This window comes from Hirundo rustica, chromosome 7, assembly GCF_015227805.2.
Source record: "Hirundo rustica isolate bHirRus1 chromosome 7, bHirRus1.pri.v3, whole genome shotgun sequence".
In the NCBI taxonomy this organism is placed as follows: Eukaryota; Metazoa; Chordata; class Aves; order Passeriformes; family Hirundinidae; genus Hirundo; species Hirundo rustica.
In genome coordinates this window covers 9004243-9016922 of record NC_053456.1, presented here as the reverse complement: position 1 = coordinate 9016922, position 12680 = coordinate 9004243, and the positions used below count along the sequence as shown (strand labels likewise).

Below are 12680 nucleotides of genomic sequence, written 5' to 3'. Positions count from 1 at the left end.
TCTGGCACACATGGCTAATGTCAAGTGAGTTTTGTCCAAGCTCAATCACTCCAGTTCTGCCCACCTGAATAGCTTTTCCTCAAGTCAGAGCTGTGAAACAGGCAACGTGTTTTGGAACCAAGTATTATCCTGAACTGAGGATGTACAGGATACGTCAGTACTGAGGATGAGGAAAGAGAGATGCTGTTCCCAGCTGCTGGGATGGCACTAAATCGGTGGAGTTACTTAAGAATAGATATAAGCAGAGTCCTCAGCTTTGATGTTTTGAGTATTAAGAAGGAATGGTTTTTAATATTATCTCCATTTCTGACTTACACAGAAAGGACACAACACAGGAAAAATATGAGCCACCCAGGATGCCACAATATTCATATATTTTCATGTGTACCTTCCTGTAATTATGGGATTAAAGCCATCTCTCAAAAGAACTCTATTTCTAAGCCTTACTGTGTTTGGGTTTACGCAAAACACATTCCATTTCACTTGATGACAACATCCACCTGTGTGCCCAAAGAGTGGTCCAGTCTCAAAAGGCTCTGTACTTCTGCCTTGGACCTTTGGAAAGATGTCAGAAAAATCATCAGGCAAAGCAGTGTGAACAGAGCAGCAGGCTCTGGGAGTACCCGAATGGGCAGAGGCAGCGAGTTAAGCACTAAAGGAGAAGGTCAGTTTGCAAAGAAGGAAATGCAGCCTGGGGGCAGGGAAGAAGGTGTACACTCCTTCCAGGGGACTGACAACACCACAGGCAGAGCAAGGCCAGCCCCAAGTACTATAAATCATCGTCCAAGTGCCATTTGTTTCAGAAAACCTGCAAATGTTTGCAAGAGAGTCCTTATGAGCTACAGCAGCACACATTAGGAAGCCCTGTCATTACGCAGAGATCATAACTATTCCAGCCATAATCAGAATTTACATTTTCTTACTTCTCATCATATTGGGGGTTCAGAGTTTTTTTCTTAACAGAAGTCTTCTTCCTGCTTGTCCATCTTCTGTCTGGAAGCAGGTAGATACGAACATATGGATCGACTCCACGATTGGAAGAGGGTACCAAGTTTCTGTTAAAAGGAATACAGACAAGCAAGGCAGGTTCTCCACTGTGTGTTTTAATACCTTGCCTCTCTTGGAATCAGACCAACCCTTCACAGGCCAAAAACATTCATCTCAGGAGTTGGAACATAAGCAAATAAAACTTTAAGGTTGCTTAGTTAAAATTTTTACTCCTGAGGGTGTGGCCATTTACTGGGGCTCCTACATTAACAATGACATATTCAGTCACAGGTATCAATCCTTGTCATGATGCCTGACCCAACACCCCAAGACACACACCAGGGCTGTTCAGAGGAAATTTTGGGTGGATGACAGCTGAAGTATCTACTGCAATGAGCACAACTCGCTGGGCTCTCTGCCCGACCTGCTGCTGGCACTGACCAGAGCTGGGCACAGAGAGGCTGCACAGCTGGAAGCCAGGCAGTGCTAAGGCATCTCCTGCTGCACGTGGCTCTGCTCCAGCTTTGCTGGATGACTGACACAGCTCAGAGAGCTCTTCCCTCTGTGAGCCATCACGAGCATTACCTGCAGGCGTTGACCAGCACGACGAGGCTCTGCCGAATGGAAGCATAACGCACCGTCAGCTGGATCTCCCCCAGAGGCATCTCAGTCCCGCTGCAAGACATTGCACAGCCAAGGCTTTCAAAACACAGCAACTGAACAAAAAAGCCCCTACATGGCCCAGTGTAGATGGAGCAGCAAAGTACAGGTTAGTGTGTTACACATTCCCTCGGGAATGTCTGTATATGCAAAATGGGACCCTTTTCATATTTCATTCTATGTGTTATTAAATTGGCTTAAAATCCAAAACATTGCTTAAAAATAGTTTATAAATTAAGTCCTGTTCAGAGCCAGAGAATTCACCAGTCACCAATTCACCAAACTGCAGCTGGAGCGGAGTTTGATGTTCAGGTTTGTAACTACTCTGATGCTCTGTTAAGCAAGGTGGATCTTTGTAACTTCTGTTGATTAAGGATTCCACAAGCTCCATTCTGTGCCCCAGGAGGGACAAATCCTCCTCTCCATCCTGCCTGACAGACCAGCCTCACACTGAGCACTCTGGGAAGGACACACACCAGCATACATATCCACAGAAACTTTGCTGACAGCATTATCAGTCTTAAAATGTGTTGGATAAACACAGTCAGAGCTTTAAGCAACCAGAGGTACCGATCAAGCGTTTAAGTTATTTCAGAAGTGAGATGTTCAGACTTCCAATATCCTGTTGCTAAATGAGTGTTGAGAAGCTCTTCAACAATATAAAGCCAACACATGCAGCACTCTTAAGAGAGCCATAGAGTGAGTGCTTTCCCTTTACACCTGCTCTGACAGTGCTCTGTAATTTACTTCACTGTTGACTGGAATACTTGGGTCAATTCTTTGTAGGGTGACTTGAGACCCAAGACTGCAAATGATTTAGCAGCCTTGAATTCACCTCTATGCAACAGTAACTGCTAAAATTTCCCCAGAGAAGAACAATTCAGCTGGAAGAACACCTACTTATGAATGTCCAGGTTGCTGCTACTTAATTCAAAGCAGGAAGAAGGCAGGGACCCCAGTGAAGTGACACTGGGTGCCACCCTCATTTCCTGCAGGACAGGCAGTGTGGGCATGGCCACTGCTCCGCTGGGCAATGCTGATGGTGGGCCATGCTCTGGATTTTGCTTGCCCTCTGCTTCAGGGCCAGACACAGTTTCACTTGCTACAGGGGCTCCTGAACTGTCTTTAGCGTCCAGGTCTTCTCCACTGTCCTTTTTTGGCAAAGATTCAAGTGCTGCAGAGTCTTTGCTCATGGGAGGTACTTTTGAGACCCGTGGTGGAGAGGAGAACTTCTGCTGGTTTCCAGCCTTCTCCATGACATGCACAGGACCTGGCTTCGAGGCATTGACACCAGCCTTGACTCTTTGTGGATCAGGTTCTTCAACTTTCAATGCCTAAAAATCACAAGGGAAGACAGTGAGTGCTGCTCCCATAGCACTAGGGTGAATGCCAGCATTACCACCCAGGAGGAAATTTCACCACAAAACTGTAACAGCAGGAACCTGCCATTAGAGATGAAAGGGGCCCCTGGGATTCACAGTGTTCTCTCCTCTCATCCCACTGTGTTGGTACTCAGAAGTGCCTAAGCACTGATCCAGAGCACAATGAGGAAACAACTCCTAAGCATTAGTGCTGATATCCCCAGCTCTGTCCAACTCTCTATTGTTGAGAGAAAATTTTCAGCCATGGCACTGCACTAAGTTTTAGGAAGCCTCAGGGATATCTCTCAACTCCACCATACAGTCCTAATTTCACTTAAATACCCTGTCACACTTCTACTTTCTACTCAACTGTGAAGCAAAGCTGGATTTGCTTTTCTCCACACACTCCTTTCATCTCTTTTGCCTGGTTACAACTGGATACTTCTGCAGGGGGAACCGAGTGAATATAGAAAAGAACAACTCACCCGCAATACAAGTTTCATCTTAATGAAGCTGTCTGAACTGGAATGGTCCAGCTGGAATCTCTGATCCAGAGTCATGTTTGGGTCCTTAAGTAAGTGGGAGAGACATACCACTGAAGTTCCCAGGGCATTATCTCGCTCCTTGTCTTTTATCTGGGGGATGGAAGAAAACAAGTTTTTGTTAGCTGGCAAAGTGAGAAGCACACCACTGGGAACAGCAAAGCAAGAAGGTATTTCAGACAGAAACTAAAATTAGCTTATTTGCTTCAGCATGGTTACATCCAAATGGGTGATGCCATTCTTTCAGGAGTGCAACAAGTTAGTACATTTGGAGTAAAAATCCCATCTCTAACTATGCAGAGAAAAGAACTGCTTTAGCAGAAAAAAACATGCCCTGAGTTTTACTTGATTTTCCTTGCATGCTTTGGGAAAAATGTCCTTAGCATCTGAGATGGCAACTGGGTCTAAAGTCTTTACATATGCTTTAGGTAATAGTTTGTTAGCCTATTTAACTTCAATACATCTTCCAAATTCAGTTCCTTTCTGGATCCAAGTGACCAGCCACAGAGCTGGCTGTGACTGCAATGGTGCTAACGAGAGACAGGGTTGCTTAACGAGCCAGAACACAGAGGTGAAGAGGTAGGGGTCTGGTTGAGAATCATGAAGACTGCAATTTCTGACAGCAAAATATTGATGTCTTTACTACACACAGACCTGTATGAAATGTACTTTGCAGCCAGAAACACCCAACATTTTGAACTAAGATATTGCACATTACATGATGCTAGGGCAAAGGTGGATAGCTAAAAAGGTAGATACCACCACCTAATAAAGAATTGTCTGTGCAAGAGGTGCTTCTTCTGCCTTTTAGTAGGAAGAACCCCGTATGTGACAATCCCACAGAGAAACAACCAGCACTGAGCTCCATGTCTCCATAGAAGACGTTTCTTCCTATAGATGTGCAGTTGGTCTTCAAAGGAAAGGCTTTTCTCTCACCTCAATGTGGAGTGACTGGGAATGAGCACTGTGGACAAAGAAGGTGAAAGCCTGGCCCCATGTGGGATCTTTGCTGAAATTGCAGGTCTGCAACAAGAACATACATTAGCTTAGTCTCTGAGAAGCAAAGAATCCATGACACTGATCACCAGAGAGGGCCATGGTGACCCTCAGAGATGCAATGTGCCAGCTCTATAGAGTGACTGGAAATTCCAGGTCAGAAGCGAATGGAAGCGAAGTCTCTGGCAAAACCAAAACAAGTCCTTTGGGGCGTGGAAATGCCAAAGAACAAGTCTGGTGAGCTGCAGTTGGCCCCACCAGTGCTGCCTGGACCAGCAGCCTGCCTCACCTGCAGCAAGGCACCCCTCCCTCCCTCCCACCTTCCCACCCAGGGAGAGGCAGAGTGCTGCTTCCAGCCTGCAGCACTCTGAGCCTGTTCCTAAAGCTGCAGTGAGCTGACAGGGAAGAGCAGGAAAGCTGCAGGGGCAGTTTCAGGGGTGTAGAACTCATGGGAAGAGTAGGAGGGCACAGCTTCAGCACCATCCACTTCAAAGAAGAAAGAGTATGAAAAGCACCCACGGGGTCTGGGGCTGCTCCATAAACCAGCTGTCCCTGCCAGGCCATGAGTGCTGGCAGCAAGTGGAAAGGAGCAGGGAAAGCCTGGAAGCCTGACCTAGCTTAGGAGAGGCAGGTAGGGAAAGGGAAAGCCACAAAAGGTAAAAATGCAAATAGAACCCAATTTCTGGGTGGAGCAGGTGGAAGGAACAAAGGAGAAGAGGTGCCAGCTCTGTACGCTCGTGTGTAGCCAACAGGATTCACTCCTATTTGTTGGGAGCCCAAAAGAACAATGGGCTCATTCACATCCAGCTGCAGGACAGTGAACATGGCAGCTACTGGGAGGGCAGAGCTCAGCTGTTGCTCATACACATGAGGCAAATGTAATTTTTAAATAACAAAAAATGAACTGAAAGTGGAGTGGAGGAGGTGCAGATCCATCCTGTCTGGGTTTAAAAACAAATCCAAACAAAACAAACGACAAAACAAAAACCAGTAAAACTATGATACACAGGAGCCAGGAAAGACTCTGAGAAAGGAATAAAGGCCAGCTTGATGCAAATGATACCCTGTTCTGAGAAACCATGAGCTGGATTGGAGATTTATAGAACTAGAGTGTCTGGGTCAACATGACCTCTTGGACACAGGCATGTACACTACACATGTATTCATTCAGCAGCTGATCTGACAGCCTCCATCACCACAACTCAGTGACACAGTGGTTCCACTCCCAGGTTCTGCAGCTATCACTACAACTACAGCTCTTCACAGCTTCACAAGAAGTCCTTCCCTTCCTAGGGGATACTTGGAGACAGTCACTCATAAGATGGAAAGTATCTAATGAAAGCAGAAGAATTCAACAGCCTCACCTTACTCTTCTGAGTCTTGTTCCCAACTGTGAGCAGGACAAAGGAGGAAGGTTCTCGTTCCATCTTCTGTCATTTAATACAAGGAAGAAACATGACAGAAAAAAGCATTAAGAAATTTATAGTTTTCAGGAAGCCATATCAAACCACTCTTAAGTTGCTGGAAAACTGACAGTATTTTCTGGATGTGGGACATCTGAGGAGTGTAGCACACAGGAAGGCCTCCAGCCATAACTCAGCAGTCTTATCCTCCACCATAAGGAGTACACATTTAAGCCAAAGTTTTATGCATTTAGGTCTCAACAGGTGAGCAGTTAAAAATTTGTCAGAAGCTGGGAGGAAACAGAGAAGAGACCTGAATGCTCAGTGAGAAATCTTGATCTTTCCTGACTGAACCAGGACTCTCAGAACTGGTTTCCAAGGCTCAGGACTTGCTCCAAAGCAGCTGGAAGTGAGTCTTTGGCATCAAATAACAATTCCTGTCTGGAGGCAACAATACTGAACCTCTGGCACCTCTTTGCACTAATGCTATAGAAGTTAAAGCTGAAGATCTGGTCTTGGCACAACACTACATAGAAAGTGCACACTGTGAGGTCCAGAATTAAGGATTATTGAATGTGATGTGTATCACAGTGCTGGTAACTCATCTAAATTGTAAAGATGGTATTTAGAGAGGAGCTACTTGGAGAGAATGGGAAGCTTACTCCATAGCTGGGGGCTGTACTTGTGAGCAGCCTGTTCAGGAAAGAAGGGAGAAAGACTTTCTTCCCTGTGTCTGCCATTTACATCACAGCAGCAAAATGCAGTATTTGGGGGAAAAAGGAAACAGAAGCTATGAGAGAAGGTACGAATGACAGAGAGACTTCTGAATCCCTCTAAAGCCAAGGGGGGAGGAATCCGGTGGTCAGGTCTCCAGTGGACAGGAAAGTTACCACAAATTTGGGAAAGTTATCACAAATATGCTGGAAGCATATTCCTCCCAGCTCAATGTCATGCTGGAACAGCTCAGCAAGGGAAGAAAGAGCAGCAGCAGCAGAAAGGATGTTATGACTTGGTCTGATGTCTGGAGGCTCCCTTTTGCGTAAGAAAGAAAGAAAGACAACCACACACACAATCAAACATTTCCATGTTGCGTTCCCACTTTGGCTAGACTTTCACTGGGGTGGGCTTTCAATCACTATTTTGAACCCCTGCTCACTTAGATTCTGACAGTGGAGAGACTATTTCTTTTTAACCATTGCCAGTCTCAGTTCCTATGATACCACATAATCCAGAACATTGTTTTGCAAGCATGGGAGAAGAATATAAATGTTACCTTGAGGTACTTGTTATTTTTGATCTTCTTTGCTCCACATTCACCATTTGAATACTCAAAGTGGTTTTTCTGAAGTAGTGAAAGAATATTTAAAACAATTAATTTGTTGTCTTTAAAAAAAGGAAGTTAGGAGTGAAGGCTGCTGTGTGGGATTTGTACTTACGGGAAGGTTGAAGGCGCTGTCCAAGTAGACAATCAGAATTGCTGTAGCCAGACCCTTCTTATCCTGTAAAGGCAGGGAAAGATAAAACAAACCAAAACACAAAGAAGTCATGATTACCCACCCAGAACAATGCAAAACATAGCAAAATTCCAAGGGCAGCTTCTGAAGGCTAAGCAGTTCTCTGCCTTTCTCTTAAAACTCGCAGTTTAGAGGAGCCCAAGTCAACACAGCACGACAGTTCTAATACCAGTAAGAAGATGTGTAACTTTTTTCAATTCATTGCCTTTAATGTTTGTCAATCTCTCAGTGTGGAACTGGTTGGGTTCCCCAGTGCAGCAAGACACATAAAAACATGTCCAACCACATACATCAGCATGAATCCAGTGTCAGCAGAACAAAGCCTGGGAACAATTTTATTCACTTCAGTGGAACGCAAATGTTTTTTCTTGGTTATGATGAAACAGCCTCTTTGGGAGATGGGCTTTATCCAAGCAGTTCTGCTGGATAAACAACACACCGTTTGGAAACACGGCCCTACCAAGCACCAGTGCTGGGTATTTGTCTATGACTAGTACAGATTATTTCAGGGGTCCAGGGTCCTCCACAATTCCTAGATTAAGAGGGAGGAGAAAAAAAGTGAAAGACCCCCTGAGAAGCCACTTTGCGGTGGGTCAAACAAAGGTTTCCTAATTCAAGCAAAAAGAGCTGCCAGATTTGAGTTACTCCTGAATTACCAAGAGACCTGGGGCAAGCAAATGCCCTTCCTCTGCAGGAGTGGCAGGGAAGGAATCACATCAAAACTCTGCCAGACAAAAATAAACTCCCGTGAGTTTGCCTGGGGTTTCTAATTTTACACACTCCTTTGTTGATGACTGGACAGGGATCAGAGTACCTGAATCCTTTAAGCAAATACACTCACCTCATGTAGCTTTTCTTGGTCGTTTACTAGGGAAAGCCACTCCAGTTTTAAATGCAAGTGTCCGCTTGTCGTCTTACTTAAGGGAAACCACTACATGGAGATAACAAAGAGCAACTTGAGAACTGAGAGGCAGAGGAGCTTTTATAGATGTGTTGCACACTCTGAGACTTACACACAATAGACAACAAGAATTTTACTCTGAGCACCGTAGCTTTGATTTTTTGACACTTAGATTGTAGCACGTCCATCTACTTAGGTACAAGGCAGAAGAAAATTAAAATAAGATGCCCATACACAGGCAAAGCACGTGGGTATTTCCAGCCAGCAGCAGCATAAGACAGGCACCCTGGTGTTGTTTGTGGAGTGCTGGGTTGTAGGATGAACCACAGTAAAGCCAGATCATTTCTTCCCTCAGCAAACAGGCTGCTTCACCAAACTTTATCTGCAGCTTTGTACAAAACATTTGGTACACATGGGACAAAAGGTATCAACAGATAGCCCACTGCTGGCTCAGTGTAGCCTCAGGGATCTCTGGGGTTACCAGCCTGGTCGTAAAAATTATTGTAATGGCTACTTTGGTGTTATTTTTTTGTGAAGATACTGCAGTGCAAGTGTGCAAGGAAGCTTTAAGTGCAAAGAAACACTGTAGTAGCAGAGGAGCAGTACAAATGAGTGCATGGAGGCATATACCACCAGCCACATTTAGAAATAAGCTGTGATCTTTACCTCATCAACAGTTCTGTCATTCATTACATCCACTAGGCCTATCAGCAAGCTGAAAGGCAAAAGCAAATATTTCAATGTATATTGAGGCATACAGCATAAACCACCAAAAAAGCCCACTCTCAAATCTGTTCCAAATAACAACTTCTCCACATTACCTGTGTACATGTGTGCAGGAATGCACTTATACTCCTGAAGTCTCCACCTTCAAATATTTCAAAACTAAAATAAACTTGAAGTAAATCTAAAGTTACTATCATTCTAATGACTTCCCAGGATTCCCTGCAGGAGTGTAACCTTGTTCAACATTAGTTGCACAAGGAACTAATTAGGTGGCATCAATATCTGGGCAAAGGGAACCACTTCCAACAGTATTAAATTTCCAGTATGAATAATTCAGGTGTCCCACAGCAAAGGCTACTGAACCCTGATCAAAGGTCTTGCTAATTTACCTGCCCATAAAGTCATCTTTATCTGGATCTTCATCATACAAATCCACTTCTAAGTCCTGACCAGGCACTTCATGAACAACAAACTGGAGGAGAAAGAGGTATTACAAATAAAAAGCATTCACATATACATATTCAGGCTCAGGCTGTGGACAAGAACATGACACTTGACAGCCATCTAACACATCAAGGACATTCCTTGTTCTTTCTTATGGTTAAATGCATAACAAATACAATTGATCATAGGTGAAAATATTTCATATTGTTTGCTTGTTTTTGAGCTACAAGTTAAACCCCTCAAACTGGTATTCCTAATAAGCAGAGAGGAACCAATGCTAGAGCAGCCTGCAGCTGCACTGACTGATGCATTGATTGATATTTAAAGGAGTGCTTTGCACCTCCTCCAAAAACCCACACATGTAAATCAGATCAACTTGAATGACATTTCAAGTTTACAATGTAAATTTGAACTTGGTTAAGGGACACAAACGACTCAACCAATAAGCAGGGAAGTCCACCAGCCCCAGTGCAGTCAGCTAAGAGAAGGTCCTGCAAGCACAAGGATGTGAATGGCTGTGTATCCTACAGATGGAAAGATCCAAAGGTTCAGTACCTCAAAAGTCTCATTCCAAATGGGATTAAGATCTCGGGACACCGTCTTGCTTCGATACTGCACGGGGCCAACGCGGAGGAGGGCGTACGGATCAGACTTCCCCCTGATGGCACCAAGGAAATTGTCCTTCTGGACAAGGTTTTCAGCTTCTAACAGATGAACCCTTATTACTCCCTGGATAAAATAAGATACAGAATTGGTCATGAAAATGCAATCTTTGGGTAATTATAATATGCTGCCTCCTAAAACTGTTTATTTCAGGCAGCAAGGTTAGTCACTGTGACAGCTCTGCAAAAACATGTAGTTTGATGCAGTACATTTCCAGTGACAGCTGTAATAAAACACTTTATCCACCATTTACCTAGAGGGGGAAAAAAGCCCCCTTAAACAAATGCACAATTCAGTCTAGATAACTGTGTAGGAAATATTATTCAATTTACTTTTAAATCAGAAACATACATATGCACACAGCATTACAGCCACAGTCAAATCAAGTGTAAAGATCAACTCCCACTGACTGAAGGAGGAACTAAGCACTCATTGGCAGGTTCTTATTTTATTGCATAGGAGCTATTCCACTTCCATTTAGTGATGCAAAAAGTGTATTAGGTATTTGATAGATGAAGGAGATTGAAGACCTGGATATGCTGAGTATTTAGGAGAATTTTTCCTGTAACAAAGAGATGTCATCCTCCAAGCTCTCTATTTACACCTCTTCACAGCATCAGTAAAAATATTAAATAGCCTGACACTCATTGCTTATGCATTTATCTTCTCATTTGCATGTACCACAGATCTGCAGTTACAGACTGAAGGTTTAATTGGTAAATGAGCTCAGAGTACGACTCCTTACGACATGCAGAGAGGGTAGGAACTCCCAGTGCACATATCTCCTCCTCCTAAATTATGAACTATCCAACACTGCTTTTACCTTTCTGAAATACTACCTACTGAAAGCCCACAATTCAGGTTGAAAGAGCTGATGCGGCATCTGAAGACACTGAGCTTGGATGCATCCACGTGGTGGCAGCTGCACACTCAGGTACATAAACACTATGGCACTGAAGAAACAACTCACCTGGGGGACAGGGAACCTCAAGTGGGCAATGTTCATGTTCTTTTTCAGAGGCACTGTGATCCTATTCGGTAGAACCAGCCGTGCAGCAATGAAGTCTTGAATTAGTGAGTCTGACATGACACTGCAGGTGGGGGAAAAAGGCAACCTCAATCTCCACAGTCACAAGTCAGAACGGAAAAATGAGGGATAGTGGGAGAAACGGGCATTGCAAAGTGAGTGGTGCAGTCTAGCTCCCCCCAGAAGTATTGTCAAGCATTAGAACAGGACATCCAGGGCAATGGTTGAGTCACCTGGGAGCATTTAAAAGACTTCTAAAAATGCTTAGGCACATGGTTTAGTGATGGGCTTGGCAGTGTTAAGTTAATGGTTGGATTGGTGATCTATAAAGGTCTTTTCCAAAGTTTATGACTCTGTGAAAGAGCTGCAGAGTGGCCATTCAAAGTCAATTTAGTGGTGCAGGTTTGCAATATGGAGCACCCCTGTTGCAAGGTGTGAATCTGGCTCATCATCGTAATCGATGAATGGGAGCTTAGGCTGTGTGGAATCTTCATGCACACACCCAAACATGTCAAACTCAAATGCCTTCTGGGTTTCCTTAGGAATGACACCAGAGATGGACAAGAGGAGAAGGGAATCAGGAAGTTTCAGCATTTCAAAGGGAGCTCAAGGCCTTGAGGTAGTCTGTTTTTAAATCTAGAAATGGCCACAGCATATACACTGCTGCCTACTCTTAGCCACCTGCTGAGACCTTCTTGCAAAATTGAAGAAGCCAGACACATTAAAAAAAAAAAAAAAAAAAAAAAAAAAAAAAAAAAAAAAAAAAAAAAAAAAAAAAAAAAAAAAAAAAAAAAAGAACTAATTTCGCAGATAAGGTTCTGGATCATGGCAGATTTTGCACTAAGAAGGAAAATTTCATTTGAAGTAACTGGACATCACACTGACTGTATTGAGGGCACCATCTTGGAGTTCAAGGAGCTTTCCAGGCTAATTACAACTTGCCCTTTTTTAGCTTTCCAGTTCAAATCTTTTCTTTACAACTGCTGTTTTTGTACGGCAGGTACAAGAACTATACAGCTATCCCGGGTGTCCAAGTACTCTCCAGGTGATTAACGAGAGGATTTCAACACACCACTACAACCTGGCATGAGCAAAATCAATATTAAGAAGAAAACCCAAGAGCACCAAGTATCTGAAAGACTCATCCTCTAGATAGATCTAGTGCTTGTAAGGGTTCTGACTGTGTAACAAAATTGTCACAATTCACAGAGGATGCTGGATTCACAGATAAAGAACATAAGGAAAGTCTTCTACTCTGAATGGTAAACCAGGAACCTTGGTCAGGGCTCTTGGCTTTCCTGTTAAAAAAAAAAAAAAAAGAAAACCACAGGAATGTGACAAAATTGTCCCCTCTCTCAAGTCTCAGGGTACACCCAACTAAACACAGCTTGCATGTGTGGGACAGATGACTGCATCCAGTTTCCTTGCTATCTTATGTGAGCCAAATTCATTTGAC

At 43.7% G+C, this 12680-nt stretch overlaps 1 protein-coding gene across 1 annotated transcript in view; it reads right to left on the bottom strand.

Moving 5' to 3' along the window:
- Window positions 1-12680, bottom strand: part of ESYT3 (extended synaptotagmin 3) — a 29324-nt gene that overhangs the window by 1155 nt on the left and 15489 nt on the right. The window contains exons 8-20 of the mRNA XM_040069633.1: window positions 11168-11288; window positions 10090-10263; window positions 9480-9562; window positions 9031-9079; window positions 8305-8394; window positions 7386-7448; window positions 7223-7291; window positions 5911-5976; window positions 4487-4573; window positions 3494-3643; window positions 2548-2981; window positions 1573-1662; window positions 924-1055 (exon numbers count right to left, since the gene is read on the bottom strand). Of these exons, the coding sequence (XP_039925567.1) occupies window positions 924-1055; window positions 1573-1662; window positions 2548-2981; window positions 3494-3643; window positions 4487-4573; window positions 5911-5976; window positions 7223-7291; window positions 7386-7448; window positions 8305-8394; window positions 9031-9079; window positions 9480-9562; window positions 10090-10263; window positions 11168-11288 (1608 nt within the window). The remainder of the gene's footprint in view (window positions 1-923; window positions 1056-1572; window positions 1663-2547; window positions 2982-3493; window positions 3644-4486; window positions 4574-5910; window positions 5977-7222; window positions 7292-7385; window positions 7449-8304; window positions 8395-9030; window positions 9080-9479; window positions 9563-10089; window positions 10264-11167; window positions 11289-12680) is intronic.